An 18,590-nucleotide genomic window follows, 5' to 3' on the forward strand; every position below is an offset into this window, starting at 1 on the left:
TGTGGTCAGACTTGGTATTACAAGAAAGCTTATCATCTCCAGAAGTTTTTTTTTACCTTCGTGGAAGACACAAAGTGAACTGATCCTAAACATCCAGAGTTGAATTATACATTAGTCCATAAGAAATTTCTGTTGCCTTCTATTTGGCTTCTGATTACACTGCAGATGAGTAATGCGGAGAGATTGGTATAGAATGAGGCTGCAATACCAGATACCGCCATGGACAGAGGGGGCACTGTTTTGGTTTTTCTAATCCTGTGCAACCTTTGTATCATTCACATTTCTGACACCTTTTAGCACACTTTGTGTTTCCACACACCTCTCTGTATCTCTGCTTGCTGTCAGCGAATGGAAATATTTTAGTTTATATAAACAAACTGCAAACCTTTTATAGACCTCATCATTTTCACAGCTGAGGGTCTGCTACAATTGTATCCATTCTTGACAATCCTCTGTGAGCTAAACACATCAGCAGCACACATGCCTCTGCTCATAGTTTGCTACAATGTATCAGTGTGATGTGCAGATTATTTAACCCCTTCTTGACAAAGCACGTAATATCGTTTGCGGGTGAATCCTGGGCTTTATAGGAGATTGTAACTTTTGCTATATACTGCAATACTGAAGTTTTGCACTTTATAGCACAAGCAATCAAATGATTGCAAGCTCAAGTTCCCTACGGGGAGTAAAGATAAGTTGCAAGACAAAGTTAAAGACTTTTTTTTTTTTTCAAATCATATAATCTTGAAAGAAAAAATAAGCCATAAAAGTTTAAGAAATTATAACATTATTTAACCATTACGATAAATGGCAAATACTGGGAACATTGTATATTCCCCAAAATGGTAGCAATAAACATTCCAGCGTGTTACGTGCCTCAGAAAAAAAGTGACACAAAACAAAAAGATTGTTACAAAGTTAAACTTTTTTTAAGTGTTCAAATATCTAAAAAAACAAACTATATTTCGTACGGACCTGGAGAATAATACTTCACCCCCCTGGGAATTGTTTCACTCTTTTTCAGTACATTGTACAATAAAGTGAATAATGTCACTAATAACTGGAACTCGTCCAGCCAGAAACAAGTCCTCGTACCTCTCCGACCACGTAAAAGAAAAGCGTTATGACTCTTGGGAGAAGAGGAGGAAAAAAGCAAAAACCCGACAACTAAAATGGTTTAAGGGGTTAAAGATGATTATTTGTTCTGGATACAATTGTAGCAACATTGTTCTATTAGAAATGGTTTTCTTTCTGGGATTTCTCTAGAGTTGTGTAACTGCCAGAAAAAGGGGAAAAAGCAAAGGAAACGCAACGTCACTCCGTCCCGCTACTTGTTTTTTGGGATTTTTCCAGCTGCCTGTGTTAATGGTCATTATAGTAACTGGTCGTCTGTATTTCTGCCCAGTAAAGGTAAACTTAACCTCTGCTAATCAGACTTCCGTGGCTTTATCTAGCGAGGTCTCTCTCTGGAACACTGGTGGACACAGACAGAGAAGTGCAAGAACAATATAAGGGCCTTCTGCAGCCCAATAGTTCATCATAATGCACGATTCCTCCTGCTTTGGAGCGGATAGTGGCCCTCTTACCTCTTGGGGCCCTATACATCCGCACAGGTTGCACCAATAATGTGTCTGTCCTTGCTCTGCAACCAGCACATCCTCTCATTACAACATGCAATGCTCCATTTGTCCTCTAGGGGAGCTATCTTTAATTTGATCACTTGCTGATAGATTCCTCTATAGATCACAGCTGATCACTGAGCGCCCCTGCAGACAAACACCCTGTGCTCAGCTTATTTTTGGGGCAAACAACATACTTTAAATGGATTGCAGAATGTAGACAAACTTTTTGAAGAAGACTTGTCACCTGGTACAAAGTTCTTTTATTATATACCTATTGATCCCCTGAGTAATCCACTTCTCTTTTTTTATTTTAATCCACCATACGGTTCCAGAGATATGGACCTTTTTATTTAGTGCTCATTTTTTGGCCTTTACAAGGGGGCATGGTTGACAAGTTAATAATGCAGAGGAGCCTGAAGACACGCCCCCGAGGATCTCCTAGCAAAGACCATAAATATTCCCTCTTAATAAAAGGGCACCGATCTCTGGAACCATATGGCGGATTTGAAAAAAAAAAACATTCTCAGGGGAGCAACAGGGCCAAAAAAATCTGCTAAAAATTGGCCATTTTTAATGACAGGTCCTTATTGAAGAAGCTGATAATATTTTGAATATAGTGCCCTTGATAAAGTATGTTGTAACGCTATGACCAGCACCCCTTCCCCCTCCACGCAGGAACGCCGGCATACTCACCGGCCCCGGACGCGCAGCATGGTCCCAGCATGCTCCATGTCTCCTCCCTGTTTCTATGTCTCCCGGAGGAGTGCCTAGTGTGCACGCTCCCCTGCTCTTAAAGGGGTAGCGCACATATATTGAAATTCCCTCAGCCTATAGCTGAGACTGAGAGGCATTTAGTGTTAATGTTTATCTGCAAGATGGCTCCCAGCCTAGTCACAATGTGGCCAGTGTCCTGTACCCGAATCCCTGGTCCCAATGTGGCCAGTGTCCTGTATCCAAATCCTTGGTCCCAGTGCAGCCATTGTCCTGTATGTGAATCACTGGTCCCAGTGTGGCCAGTCCTGAAGTCAAAGTCGCTAATCCTAGTCCGATCAGTCCCTGAACCTCGTCCCCTGGATGTGTGCGGCCGGTGCCAGTACCAGTATCCGAGACCCATTTGTCTGTATGTTTGCCTCCGATTATTCCGTGCATTCGGACTGCTAAAACCTGTATCCGAATCAGTCCAGTCTGAACGTAGCCCTAGTCCGCCGGGGTCAGCAGCTGCAGTACCGGAGACTACCTGGAAGAGGTTCCTGGCGGCCACCTGCAGCCCAGTCAGTCTCCACCATCAGAGGCGCCAGTGAACAGCAGGTGGCCTCTTAGCTATGCCCCTTCCTAGGCAGGCCGGCCCGGTGGCACAGCGGGTCCACGAACAATGTGCGCCACGTGCAGGGTGTGACACATGTGACATCTTAGACTCAGGCTTTATGAATAGTATCAGCTAATTAGGGCTCATAATGCATTTCTCATAGCGGTTACCATCCCCCCTCCAATGCTGCAGAGGAAGCAACGAAATAAAACGTGACAGATTTAAAGTGACAATCACTAATTCTTGTGACAGGAAATGGAGAACCGCACAGGGCGATGAGGAATTAGTGTCAGCGTCACTTTAAGAACCTGACACTTTGTAATTGATACAATGTATATGGTTCCGTTCTGTAACGTTCTGTGCGCTGCTGATATTTCTCCACCGTGTCCCGCCTCGCCCCCTCCCGCGCCGCGATGCTTAGCGCTCGCACTTATGGAAACGGCTGCAATTTACTCCTCATTTGTAAATAAATAAATCTAAATGAAAACAAATGAGCGGAGGGAGGAGGAGAGGGCGAGCGGGGGAGGCGCAGAGCGGCGTTCTCAGCGCTTCTCTCATAGTCCGCTCGCCCCGGCCAGGGTAAAGCTGATGATTACTGTCAGGAGGAAATTGAACGCTGTAATATCTTTCTTCATGTCCCAATGGTGAAGTCTTTGGAGGCGAGGAGACTTATTCTAGACCCTCGGCAGCCATTACGATAATGATAGAGGTCTGAGGATCGTATTAGCGTCCATTATGGGGCGAATGACATTAGTTCACATTAATGTGAAGATCGAATTATACTGATAGGCGCTTCCATCTCGGCAGCGGCCCTCCCTGTCCTCCAGGAGGCAGATATTGAGCCGGGGCAGAACATCCAGATTCCATAAGAACTGCGGTGGATGAGAGCGGCGGGAGACTGCTCTGGTTGTTAGGCAGAAAAAAACTTTTGTAAATGTTTATACTCAGACTTACACCCATAAGGCCACGTTCACACGGTCAGGATTTGGCCAGTATTTTACATCAGTATTTGTATGATAAAACCAGGAGTGGGTGATAAATACAGAAGTGGTGCACATGTTTCTATAAGACTTTCCCTCTGATTGTTCCTCTCTTGATTTTGGCTACAAATCCTGATGTAAAATGCTGACCAAATATTGACCGTGTAAACGTGGCAAAAATGTAAAACAAACACCGTGTCTGAGCCCCAACACTTGCAATCTAAGGTAAGGCTGCGTTCACACTGCCATCGGAGGCTCCACTGGGTCAATTCTAGCAATTCAGAAAGGCTTGTACAAAGGATCGGTTACATTTCCTAAGTTGTAACCAAATAAATCTGTATTATGCAGCAAACACAAAAAGCCAAAACAAGAGAGAGAAAAACATTTAATATGCGGCAGAACCTATTTCCTACCTGAAATCTGGCACAGAGATGTAACCCACATGACTGGGGTAATATAACACATAGAATATGGCAGATCTAATGAATATCTGAGAAAGCTAAAGATGGGCACTACCCATAAAGCCATGTCAGATAGTGGTCAGTAACGATGTAGGGGGAATAGTATAAAAGCAATGTAGTATCAAAATAGCATAAAAGAAGCAACGCTGTGCATTAAAGTGCAAAATCAGGCGTTAATTGGAAAAGCATCATGTGGGAATGAGGACCTCACATGTATCGCTTCCTCAGGACCCCACAAGATTGCCACAGAACCCCTGAAGAAGCCACCTCCTTTGGCGATACACTTGAGGTCCTTATTCCCACATGATGCTTTTCCAATGAACCAATTCCCCGGGGTGACTTTGCACATGGCACCTTAGTGCACAGTGTCACCTCTTTTATATTTTCTGATTCTGAGTCATATCTCTACGAGGGCATTGCACTTTCTTTATTGCTGGCCGTGTCTCTTACATAACGTGGGTTATATCCCAGTGCCAGATTTTGGCTTAGGCAACAGGTCCTGGCACACTGGGCACGTTCTGAAATGGTTTTTTATATGTCGTGATTGGGCTTTTGTGTTTGTTGCGTGATACAGATTTATGTAGCTAAGATTTAGGAAGTGTAACGGATCTCTTCTACGAGACTTTCCTCTGTTGTAAATTGGACGTATCTTGGTTAGTTCTCCATTAATATACACGTGGTGCCGGCTCCACTGGGGTTTTCTAAGCAATTCTTGAGACCAACCAGGATACATTTGTGATGAGATCCAAGAATGATCCATGCAGGACCCTCAATTCCTCCCAGTGAAGCTCAACCATAGAGATATTAGGAGATCCACTGGTGGCATCTGCCAGCAATTATCCAATGTCTATGGTGATATGTGGGGTTGGGTATGGACCTGCACCTAGGTGGGAACACATTACAGATTCCAGTGCTGAGACCCCAAGTGTCCACCTCATAGGATTCTCCAGAGGTTCAGGACCATGGACAGCGGTGATCACAGTCCAGGAGAACATCTGCAGATGACAAGGTTTCTACTCTAGTGAGATGGAAATGATGACTCTGGTTAGATGATCCGTGATTGATCTCGTGTGTTAGTAAGAAACCATCTAGTGATCTACTGCTACAGAGAGGATCTACTGCAGAGAAGGACAAGCCTGGGTCATACTCCAAATCCCGACACACGTGTTTAGCCGAAGTCCATGAACTTAGTCTTGGTCCTAAGTACAAGTGAAGACGTTCCTTGCTGTGCTGTCTAATGGCTGTTCTCCATTCACATCCAGAGCTGCATTCACATTTTTGAAGCAGAGATTTAACTTAAAGCTCCCGAGCTCCAATGCAAAAATCCCCTACTTACAGGATTCCCATGATCTATAGATCTATGGTCTAAATAAACAGAAAAGCATTGACTGATGACACAACGTGACGCGGCTCTGCACGCGATTCCCATAGAAGTGAATGGGATCCCGCACAGTTCTGTAACTCTATATACCATCTCTGCTTGCTGTAATGTTCCCTGTCTGCTCAGATGTAGAAGCTTCTGGTGCTGATGACCTCCTATCCAGGAGTGACGTTGGCCTCCTGACTAATTAAGCCTTATAATTAATGAGCTGACGCCCCCTCCATGTTATTGCAGTGACTAGAGGTCATTTACATCGGTGCACAGATTTCATTATCTTCTCTGCATTATTCAGGATCGGTTCCTGGATGACAGAGGAAGTTCTGATAAATGGCCGCGGCTTCTTCGTGCGTGCAGCGGGGCAATGACCTCCTTCCACATTCGCTCTACAGGGTTGGAGGCATCTCATGATCTTAGGAGGCACAGCCACCTTCTAAGACCATCTCCATAGATCCAAAATACTCAGCTGCTTCATTTTATAATTTCTGTTTGTGAAGTTTGGAACTTAGTTGTTCTGACACAAAGCTCCAAATCCCCAGCAGAGGCGAAGCAGCATGATAGAATTCAGACCGCCGGCAGCCACCACTAGAGGGAGCTCACTACAATGGGGTTGTCCAGTTTCACCAGTCTTCTGCGCAGAGGCTCAGTTAGGTGTAGAGATACACTGTATCCAGGTCCAGTCCTGCTCAATGATTGGCTGCAGCGCTGATGACATGACTTCATGGCTGCAGCCACACAACAAAGACCAAGGGAGGTAATTAAAGCTGTTTGTTATTACACCTAACTGATGCTGTACAAGTGGACATAGAAGATTGGTGAAATCAGAAAATCTCTTTGTAATGAGCGTCCTCCGGTGGTGGCTGCAGGCAGTCTGAGTACTATCATTTAGCTTTGCCTGTGCAGGGGATATGGAGTTTTGTATCAGAAAAACTTTAAAAGGAATTTGTCAACAGGTTTTTGTCATGTAATCTGAGAGCAGCATGATGTAGGGGCTGAGACCCTGATTCCAGCGATGTGTCACTTGCTTGTCTGTATGTTGTCATTTTGATACAATCACTGATTTCTTTGCTGCAGATCTAGCAGAGCTCAAATGCTGAGCTTTCTATAACTCCTCCCACACCACTGATTGGCAACTTCTGTATTAACTGCACATAGGAGAAAGATATCAATCAGTGAAGGGGCTGGGGTTATACACAGCAGTTGACCAGAAGGCACAAGACACCTAGTCCTGTAGTGATAATCTCCTGCTCATAAAACACTAATTTTATTGAAATAGCAACACAGCTTACTACGAGATATCAATGGAATCAGGGTCTCAGTCAAAGACCTGCTGACAGTTTCCCTTTAAAAAACAATGTTGTTTAAATCCATGTGTAAGGAGCTCCCCCTAGTGGCGACTGAATGCATTGTATCATGTTTCAAAAGCTTTACACAAGAGATCCGCAATTCTGCAGCATCAGAAAAGCCAAATGCAAGCGAAAAATATAAAAGAATCAGCAGTGAACTCAGGATCTATAGAAGATGTTCTATGCTGGAGATCCTATATAGGTTTATAGTAAGTCTTCTATTCCTATAGTAGATTTATAGTCGCTCTTACATCACTGATCCATCGATGGACTAATATTGGAGAATTATTCAATTATAAAGAGGAACAAAAGAACCTAAATGTAATAACCTGCTCGAGGGCATCGGAGGAATCTTTATAGTACATCTTCAATGCTTTAGATCTATTAGTAAATCTACAGTAGATCTTCTATGATTTGGATCCTATAATAGATCTACTATCGGTCATCTACCCTTTAGATTCTTTAGTAAATCTGTAGCAGATCAGGAATATGTCCTGTATGGATCCTATGCTTTAGATCTAATGTAGATCTTTTATGCTTTGGATCTATAGTAGATCAGTAGTAGATTGTTTATGCTTTGTATCTATAGCAGATCTTTTAATGTTTTGGATCTAAAGTAGATCTTGTATGCTTTGGATCTATAGTATGCTTTAGATCTTTTGGTAGATCCATAGTAGATCTTTTATGCTTTGGATCTATAGTATGCTTTAGATCTTTTGGTAGACCCATAGTAGATCTTTTATGCTTTGGATCTATGGTATGCTTCATATCTTTTGGTAGATCCATAGTAGATCTTTTATGCTTTGGATCTATGGTATGCTTTAGAACTTTTGGTAGATCCATAGTAGATCTTTTATGCTTTAGATCTATAGTACATCTTTTATGCTTTGGATCTATCGTATGCTTTAGATCTTTTGGTAGATCTATAATTGGTATTTTATGCTTTGGATCTATAGTAGATTTTTTATGCTTTAGATCCATGATTGGTCTTTTATGCTCTCGATCTTTAGTAGATCATTTAGGCTTTGGATCTATAGTAGATCTTTTATGCTTTGGATCTATAGTAGATCTGTAGAAGGTCTTTTGTGCTTTAGATCTCTCCATAGATCCACAGTAGGTCCGCTACGCTTTGGATGATGACCCAGGCGTTGTCTCTAGTCCGTACACATCATACTGACCTGCGGCAGGGTTAGGTTTTGTGGGTATGACACGTTCTGGGGAAAAAAAGAAATAATAAACAAAGGCAAGAAAAATAAAAGGAGACAAGACAAGGGATCGGTGTAAACGACGTCCAGCGGAAACGTAAGCTATAATCATGGGAGAAAAATGTTACTTACCACCAGCCCGGGTGCGGGACGGAAACTGCCAGGGGTGTATGGTTCTCCACTATCTACCGGGGAGCATTTCATGGAACAACACGTAACTATCGTAGACATCTAAGCCCTCGAGTGGATTGTAAGAACGTACAACACAAACTTCAGTATCTGTAATGCTCGGGCCCTATGATAACACTTCCTGCTCTTGTGTTACAGAGACATTCGCCTTCACAACTATTAAAATCCTTTATTTTGTATTAACGCCCATGTTGATAGCAAAAGGTTTCCAGAGTCAAGAAGTGTTGTCATGGGGATTCTTCCCTTTTCACAGGGAAAATTTAATCTGTGGAATTATAGGAATTAAACAGCACCTCTACATTGGATTTGTGTTGATAAAATAATGGTGCGCGGACTCTGCGATGGAGCCCCAAATCCTCCAGTGTAAGAAAAAAGTACGTTTGTCAAGTTTTGGGTGGTTTTTTTACACATTTAAGACCTCTGTTTGCTGTCAGTGAATGGAGCAGGCGTTCTCGGTTTACATCCACCTAGGGGGTTTGTCTATACAATCGAGACAACAGCCGGGACTCCAGCCTGATACAATGTATCACAGATGGTGAACTCACAGAGAATTGTTTAGGTTAGAAACAATTGTAACAAACCCTCACCGTGCCGATAGTAAGTCTATCCATATTTCTATCCTCCGCAGATTGTTCGCCTTCTTGAATTCAACCACAAACTCTAGCGGAAAGTTGCAGAACGATTTATTACACATTGATTCAAATTCATTTATATGAAACCAATACAATCCCTTTAAAAACATCCCTGACATTTGTGACAAAGATACAGATCATGGCAGAAACGAGGGGTCAGGAGGGAATTTCCTCTGGGCATTGGGTAAAAAATAAAGAAAAACAAATAGAAAAGGTGCAGAACCAGAAAGGATGGGGGTAAAACAGAGAAAATGTGCTGGCCGGGGGGAATTTAGTTTGAAATTGCACCTAATTTCGATACATTGCTTTAAATTTGGGGTAAAAGACGAGTGTCAGGAAACACACAATCTCTGTATAATAGAAGAAAGGTGCAGGATGTAGGGAGAGTCGCCGACACCAGGGGCTATTAAAGCTGAATTTATGTCACTCAGCTGAAATGTATTGCGGTGCAGAGACCCGCCGGATCCCTACACTGCGACACATGCCGCCGGTCAATCCAACATCGGCAGCTAATGCTAGTGTACTAGTATCGGGCGGCACATGGCAGTGACATCATACGTTGCCCATGGAGACATTATAACCGGATGGAGCCCAAGATGAGGACATAAAACCAGGAAAGGGAGACATTATCCCACCAAGGGATGAGGACATTATTACAGGAAGGGGTTGAAAATGGGGGACAGTATTACAGGAAGGGGAGAGGACAGTGAACATTATACCAGGAAAGGGTCAGGTTGGAGGACATAAGACCAGTAAGGGGATGCAAATGGGGGACATTATACCTGGAAGGGCTTGGGATGGGGACATTATTACAGGAAGGGACCAGGATGGGGGACATTATTACAGGAAGGGGCGAGGATGGGGTACATTATACCTGGAAGGGGCCAGGATGAAGAACATTATGCCAGGAAGTGGCTCAAGAAGGGGGACATTCTTAATGGAACGGGCCAGAATGGGAGACATTATTACAGGACGGGGCCCAGTATGGTGGACTGTAAAGTCATTAAAGATGTCATTGGCTTCAGTGGCAATGGACTAAGTGCAAAAGAAGCATCTCCTGCATCCAAGAAAGCAGCGATCAGTATGATTGTAGTTTGGAGGCGTTTTCCTGCCGCTGTACATGGCAGAGGGGACCATAATTTAGATGAGACGGGTGGGAAGGGGTTAACACATACGTCCATAATCTTTTTCCAGCTTTACATTTATTTAAGAACTTCCTCAGTTCTTGACGTCAATAACCCACAAGATATAATTACCCGCAAAGTTCATTGATTTACGAGATTTTTAACCCGGCAAAATACATATTCAGTGAAAAGCAAATGTAGATTATCACATTAATGCCATCCGTAATAGGCAGCCGTAATATAATCCTTCTATAAAGTGCAGTGGATATAGGTCACTGTATAATAGAGTAACGTACGGCTCAGAGCTGACCGGATGGCGGCTCTCAGGTCCCGGCCTGCCCCGACCCCTCGTATAATGGCATTTGTATTAAGCCTCTAAGCTGTAGGCACCGACTGCTGTAAGAGAGATGTGCGCCATCCACACAGATTACATCAATTCCATCTCTAAGGTTATATCCATATTCTGGGGGCAGGGGAACGGTCTTATGACAACTGAGCTGCAGCAGCAAAATTGACCACTAGGTGGCGATGCAGCCCAATAGAAATCTCGCACAGGTTGAGAAGAGCAGAGCTGCACACAGACTGCTCAGCTGCCCGACATACGCTGCGCTGCCCTACTACTTCAAGGTTTGCAGTTACTTGTAGTGCACATCCCCTATAAATCCTACTGGGAAAAGTGTGGGATGCATGGCAAACGTGTGACGGTAGATGCTGTGCTACTGTGTTTTATAAATCGTAATATTTCCACTGTAACATTAATATTTAGACCCAGTGATATCATAGGGGCACTGTATGGCACTGCTATGTCAGAAGTCTATGGCTCTATATACAGTATATGAATGTGGTTTGCCTCTGTACTTGGGGATTGCAATATGTTGTTGGTATCAAGGCACTGAGTGTTATGGCACCGTATGGCACTATTAGGGGGGCACTTAATTTGTTTATCTCTTTTATGTTGTTATTAAGGTACTGCTCGCCACTGTAACATATATCAGGAATTCATCCTAATCCTAGTTCTAACCCTAACCCTAAGATTAGTCTTACAATCACCCTAACCCCAGCCTTAACTCTAACACTAGTCCTAGCCTTAACACTCACCCTAACACTAGTCCTAACACTAGCCCTAACACTAGTCTCAGCCCTTACAATCACCCTAACCCCAGCCTTAACTCTAACACTAGTCCTAGACTTAACATGCACCCTAACACTAGTCCTAGCCTTAACACTCACCCTAACACTAGTCCTAGCCTTAACACTCACAATAACACTAGTCCTAGCCTTAACACTCACAATAACACTAGTCCTAGCCTTAACACTCACAATAACACTAGTCCTAGACTTAACATGCACCCTAACACTAGTCCTAGCCTTAACACTCACCCTAACACTAGTCCTAGCCTTAACACTCACAATAACACTAGTCCTAGCCTTAACACTCACAATAACACTAGTCCTAGCCTTAACACTCACCCTAACACTAGTCCTAGACTTAACATGCACCCTAACACTAGTCCTAACACTAGTCTCAGCCCTTACAATCACCCTAACCCCAGCCTTAACACTAACATCTTTATTTTTTGGATAAAAAAATTGACTATATTGTTATCCATAGAATATTAGGTGCTTTGTGGAAAATGTCATTATTATATAAGTGTCCAAAATAGCTTTGAAACATTTTTCAGTATTCAATTACTCATCCATATACTATTGTGTGCTCTGTGGTACATTTCTGTCATATATAACATAATAATAATAATAATTTTATTTATATAGCGCCAACATATTCCGCAGTGCTTTACAACTTATAGAGGGGACTTGTACAGACAATAGACATTACAGGATAACAATAACCACATAAACAGATACCAGGAGGAATGAGGGCCCTGCTGCTCGCAAGCTACAAACTATGAGGAAAAGCGGAGACACGAGAGGTGGATGGTAACAATTGCTTTCCTTGTTCGGACCAGCCATAGTGTAAGGCTCGGGTGTTCATGTAAAGCTGCATGAACCAGTTATCAGCCTAAGTATGTAGCAGTACAGACACAGAGGGCTATTAACTGCATAAAGTGCATGAGAACATGATGCGAGGAACCTGGTTATGTTTTTGTTTTTTTTTAATTAGGCCACACAGGGATAGTTAGGTTAATGCATTGAGGCGGTAGGCCAGTCTGAACAAATGCGTTTTTAGGGCACGCTTAAAACTGTGGGGATTGGGGATTAATCGTATTAGCCTGGGTAGTGCATTCCAAAGAATCGGCGCAGCACGTGTAAAGTCTTGGAGACGGGAGTGGGAGGTTCTGATTATTGAGGATGCTAACCTGAGGTCATTAGCGGAGCGGAGGGCACGGGTAGGGTGGTAGACTGAGACCAGAGAGGAGATGTAGGGTGGTGCTGAGCCATGGAGTGCTTTGTGGATGAGGGTAGTAGTTTTGTACTGGATTCTGGAGTGGATGGGTAGCCAATGTAATGACTGGCACAAGCATGCAAATTTTTTTGGTATTATATTACTCATCCATAGAGTATTACAGTTATATGAAAAAGTTTGGGCACCCCTATTAATCTGAAGCTTAATGTTTTATAAAAATTGTTTTTTTTTGCAACAGCTATTTCAGTTTCATATATCTAATAACTGTTGGACACAGTAATGTTTCTGCCTTGAAATGAGGTTTATTGTACTAACAGAAAATGTGCAATCTGCATTCAAACAAAATTTGACAGGTGTATAGGTATGGTCACCCTTATCATTTTCTTGTTTTAAATACTCCTACCTACTTTTTACTGACTTACTAAAGCACTTTTTTTGGTTTTGTAACCTCATTGAGCTTTGAACTTCATAACCAGGTGTATGCAATCATGAGAAAAGCTACTTAAAGTGGCCACTTGCAAGTTGTTCTCCTGTTTGAATCTCCTCTGAAGAGTGGCATCATGGGCTCCTCAAAACAACTGTAAAATGATCTGAAAACAAAGATTATTCAACATAGTTGTTCAGGGAAAGGATACAAAAAGCTGTCTAAGAGATTTAACCTGTCAATTTCCACTGTGAGGAACATAGTAAGGAAATGGAAGAACACAGGTACAGTTCTTGTTAAGGACAGAAGTGGCAGGCCAAGAAAAACATCAGAAAGGCAGAGAAGAAGAATGGTGAGATCAGTCAAGGACAATCCTCAGACCACCTCCAGAGAGCTGCAGCATCAACTTGCTGCAGATGGTGTCACTGTGCATCGGTCAACTACACAACGCACTTTGCACAAGGAGATGCTGTATGGGAGAGTGATGCGAAAGAAGCCGTTTCTGCAAGCACACCACAAACAGAGTCGGCTAAGGTATGCAAACGCACATTTGGAGAAGCCAATTTCTTTTTGGAAGAAGGTCCTGTGGACTGATGAAACCAAGATTGAGTTGTTTGGTCATACAAAAAGGTGTTATGCATGGCGGCAAAAAAACACAGCATTCCAAGAAAAACACTTGCTACCCACAGTAAAGCTTGGTGGAGGTTCCATCATGGGGCTGTGTGGCCAATGCCGGCACCGGGAATCTTGTTAAAGTTGAGGGACGCATGGATTCCTCTCAGTATCAGCAGATTCTTTACAATAATGTTCATGAATCAGTGACAAAGTTGAAGTTACGCAGGGGATGGATCTTTCAGCAAGACAATGATCCAAAACACCGCTCCAAATCTACTCAGGCATTCATGCAGAGGAACAATTACACTGTTCTGGAATGGCCATCCCAGTCCCCAGACCTGAATATCATTGAACATCTGTGGGATCATTTGAAGAGGGCTGTCCATGCTCGGCGACCATCAAACTTAACTGAACTGGAATTGTTTTGTTAAGAGGAATGGTCAAAAATACCTTCATCCAGGATCCAGGAACTCATTAAAAGCTACAGGAAGCGGCTAGAGGCTGTTATTTTTGCAAAAGGAGGATCTACTAAATATTAATGTCACTTTTCTGGTGAGGTGCCCATACTTATGCACCTGTCAAATTTTGTTTGAATGCAGATTGCACATTTTCTGTTAGTACAATAAACCTCATTTCAAGGCAGAAACATTACTGTGTCCAACAGTTATTAGATATATGACACTGAAATAGCTGTTGCAAAAAAAACAATTTTTATATAACATTAAGCTTAAGATTAATAGGGGGTGCCCAAACTTTTTCATATAACTGTATGTGCTCTGTGGCACATTTCGGTGGTATATAACCCTCCAAAAAAGCGGTGATAAATGTTACATGCTCTAGGCTACATTGGTGTATAAAACTCAAAAGCATTAAAAAATTTGTCTGGATTCACTTACTCATCCATACTGTATTAGGTGCTTTCTATGACATTTCTGTGATATAAAAGACTCCAAAAAGCATTGAAAAAATTGTCAGCATTCATTTACTCATCTATATACTGTTACATAATCTGTGGTACATTTCCATAGTATATAACGTTCCAAAAAAGCGTTCAATATTTTTTTGGTATTCTATTGCTCATCCATAGAGTATTAAGTGCTAGTGCGGTACATTTTGATGGTATAAAACCCACCAAAAAAGCATTGAAAAATTAGTTTGGATTCAATTAGTTATCCATACAGCACTGCCTCAGAAAAGCAGCAACAGGCTCTGCTGAAGCTAATTTGTCTACAAGATAAACTGCATACTGTGGCAGAGTTATTGAAAGGAATAACAGATCAGTCAGATCTGTGGTTTTTGCTGCTGGACCTACAACCAGGCATGATCGTGTGCAATAATGGCCATTACCTGGAGGCAGCTGTGAAGCTTGGCAAGCTCACATACATACCATGCTCGGCACAAGTGCTCAACTTGGTAGTTCAGCGGTTACTGAAAACCTACCCAGATTTGCCAGAGCGTCTGGTCGAGGTATGCAGCATCAGCACCCATTTCTGCAAGTCTGTTACACCTGCCGCAGCTCTGGCAGTGCTGCAGAAGTGCCTGGAAGTGCCAGCTCAACGACTGGTGCGCGACATAACCATGTGCTGGAACTCCACACTGAACATGCTGGCAAGGCTCTGTGAGCAGCAGAGCCAAGTTGTGGCATATCAGCTTCAACTCGCCCGTTGGTATACTCGTCAGCCTCTACACATAACAACTGAAGAGTGGGCATGGATGTCTGACCGTGCGGTTCCCCAAGAATTTGGGGACTCCACAAAGATGGTGTGCAGCGACGATGCCATTATCAGCGCAAAGATCCCGCTTCTGTGCCTACTTAAATAGTCGCTAACGGCAATTAAACATGAAGCTTTGCATGCAAACCAGGTGGAGAAGAAGGAAGAGATAAGGCAGGGAAATACTACCAAGCCCAGCCTCATCTCATCTGCTCAGGGCAGACTTGGTAACAACAAGGAGGTGGAAGCTGAGGAAGAGGAGGAGGAGGAATAAGAGCTGACGCAACAGAGGATAGTAGCCACATAAGCTTCGTCCTGTCTCTGCTACATGGATGGGCTGAGAAGAGGAATGAGGCGTAAGAGAGGGAGAAGGAGATGGAGAGTCATCATTATGGTGCAGACAGGGAAGTGTTGGCTGTAGGGACCTTGGCACATATGACCGCTTTTTGTAATGCTGCTTTTTCCGTGACCCTTGAGTTGCATTCATCTTGAACCAAAAAAAGTGTCAGGACTCTGAACATTTTTTACCTTTTGTGCATTACTGCCCTTTTCCAAGATGGCGTCTTTGGTCTCATGTGCACTGTATCTTCCTGCTATAAAACTCCACCCCAGCCTTCAGTCTGTGCTAGAGTATTCTGCCTTGCATCCAGCTCCTGACCTCTGGTGACTCCCTGGCTATATACCTGCTCCTGTGAACCTGTGGGGTTATCCTGCTACTCTGCTCTGAGTTCCTGCTGCATACACCAGTTTCCAGTAATCCTCCTTCATCTGCTGCTCGTGTTTGCTTCCATCTGCATTTGCTGGACATGTAAGCTGTTTCTGCTCTGCAAGAACCTGAGACTATTACCCAGACCTCCCTGGTTGAGCTAAGATATTATTTGAACTGCCTAATAAGCATATCTATCTGTGTTTTGGACTAAGCAAGGACTTATTCGTGTCAAGTATCCTCAAGAATAATTGTGCTTCATAGACTTTCTGCGTGATTGCATTTTCCTCTGAAGTTTCCTATAGACTGCTAAGCTGCATTTAATATTTACTCGAAGTGTTGTGGACTTGAGATTCTCTCTGCACCTGTTTGAATCACCGTGTGATAATATAGACTTTACCACTTATAAAACTGTGTCCTGTAGTTGTCTTGTTACACGCAAAGAGTCTCCTGAGTTATCCCCTATAATTATTACAGGATACTGTAGCCTAAAAAAAAAAAAAAGGAGACTGCTGGAACAATGACTGCAGAAAGCAGACTAGAGCAGGTGTTTTCCATATTTAGATCACTGCAGAAAGATGTGAAAGGTATGCAAAAGAAGTTTGGAAGCTTTGAACACAATCAACAAGTGTTTGGACAAACTTTGCAGGACTTGAGCAACCGCATGGCAGCCCAGGAAAACAAACTTGCTGGCATAGAGTCCCAGTATGCACGGGCTTTTCAGGACATAAGCACGTAAATAGCTGCACAAGCGACTTTTCCCTCTGGGCAACCGCCACCAGCTAGCCCACCTAAGTTGCCCCCATTCAGATTTAATGGTGATCGCAACAAATTTCGTGGCTTTGTGAATCAATGTATGCTATATTTTGATGTGCATGCTGACCGTTTTCCTAATGATAGATCCAAAGTATTGTGTGTAATAATGCTGCTGACCGCACGAGCGCTCACCTGGGCAAATCCAATGATTGAGCCTCGTGACCCACGGTTAAATAACTTGGATGATTTCTTGGCCGCTATGGCATTAATGTTTGATGATCCTAATCGCCGTGCAACCGCTGAATCTGCTTTATTGTCTTTACGCCAGGCTAAACGTTCTGTTATTGAGTATGCTACTGAATTCAGGAGATTAGCGGTAGATACCAATTGGGACAGTTATGCACAATTGCCTATTTTTAAAAGGGGTCTGTCTAGTATTGTAAAAGATGTACTAGCTCGCTCAGAGTCACCACAAGAGCTAGAGACATTTATACAGCATTGTGTGCGCATAGACATTCGCCTTACTGAGCGTAGGCAGGAGAAATTTGCTGCATATAACCGTATTTCTAACTTTTCCCTTCCTTCCAAAGAGCCTGCAGGTAAAACATCTCGGGAGGTGGAGGAGGTGCCCATGCAAATTGATTCCGTTCAGAGGCGCGAGATCAATGAGCGCCGGGAGCATCGTCTTCGTGAAAGTCTATGTTTCTACTGCGGCCAGTCTGACCACTTCTTGATCAATTGTCCTAAGTGTCCTAGACGGCCTAACAAGGTGCTAGCAGCAGTAGGGGAGTATGACAACTGTGATGATGAATCTGACATCTCTGAATGTAGCCTGCCTTTAAATGCTGTATTCCATTCACTTTCTATGACTTCACCCCCCAAGCAGCTTAAGGAAAAGAACTGTCACTGTTCTCTCCCTATTAAGATCCTGTGTTCAGGACAGTGGATTTCCAGTGCAGCTATGATTGACTCTGGTGCAGGTGGCAATTTCATGGATATCGCATTTGCCAAGGAACATGGTATTGAAATTCAGCAAAGAGCCTCTCCAATTACCATGGAAACAGTGGATGGGTCACCTTTAATCTCTGGGCCTGTGGATCAGGAGATCGTACCCCTTGAATTTTGTTGGAGCCTAATCATCAGGAGCAACTTTCTTTTTTGCTCATTTCTTCTCCTCATTTTCCTGTGATTTTAGGCATTCCTTGGTTGCGTTCTCAGAACCCAATTATCAACTGGGAGACCAAGGAGATTATCTTTCCAACAAGGAGCAACTCAGTGTTAACAGAAGCTGTCCCTGAGTCCACGGCTACGGAACCACATGTACAGGTATTTTCTTTACCTCCAGCATATAAAGAGTTCTCTGACATCTGTGACAAGAATGCAGATCAGCTTCCTCCACACAGGCATTATGACTGTCCCATTGAGTTGCTTCCTGGGGCAGCTATTCCTTTTGGTAACATATACCCTTTGGCGGCACCTGAGCTTCAAGCCTTAAAGGAGTATATTGATGAAAATCTGGACAAAGGCTTCATACATCCTTCTTCCTCACCAGCAGGGGCACCTATATTTTTTGTAAAGAAGAAGGATGGGACCCTGAGACCCTGTGTTGACTATCGGGAACTCAATAAGGTAACCGTACGAAACAGTTACCCTTTGCCTCTGATTCCCGAAATACTGGAAAGAGTCCGCCTTGCTAAGGTGTTCTCTAAACTGGATCTTCGTGGGGCTTATAATTTGGTGCATATTCGTCCAGGGGATGAGTGGAAGAC

General features: G+C 43.2%; 1 protein-coding gene across 2 annotated transcripts in view; it reads right to left on the minus strand.

The window, feature by feature from the left end:
- The window catches only part of LSAMP (limbic system associated membrane protein), a 906,496-nt gene that overhangs the window by 32,028 nt on the left and 855,878 nt on the right, over positions 1-18,590 (minus strand). Inside the window, exon 7 of one of the 2 annotated variants that reach the window (XM_077293713.1) lies at positions 8,272-8,307. The exons of the other annotated variant lie outside the window; for it this stretch is intronic. Within the exon in view, the coding sequence (XP_077149828.1) occupies positions 8,272-8,307 (36 nt within the window). The remainder of the gene's footprint in view (positions 1-8,271; positions 8,308-18,590) is intronic. 2 annotated transcript variants of the gene reach the window in all.

The sequence above is a fragment of the Ranitomeya variabilis genome, chromosome 3 (assembly GCF_051348905.1).
Source record: "Ranitomeya variabilis isolate aRanVar5 chromosome 3, aRanVar5.hap1, whole genome shotgun sequence".
Classification (NCBI taxonomy): Eukaryota; Metazoa; Chordata; class Amphibia; order Anura; family Dendrobatidae; genus Ranitomeya; species Ranitomeya variabilis.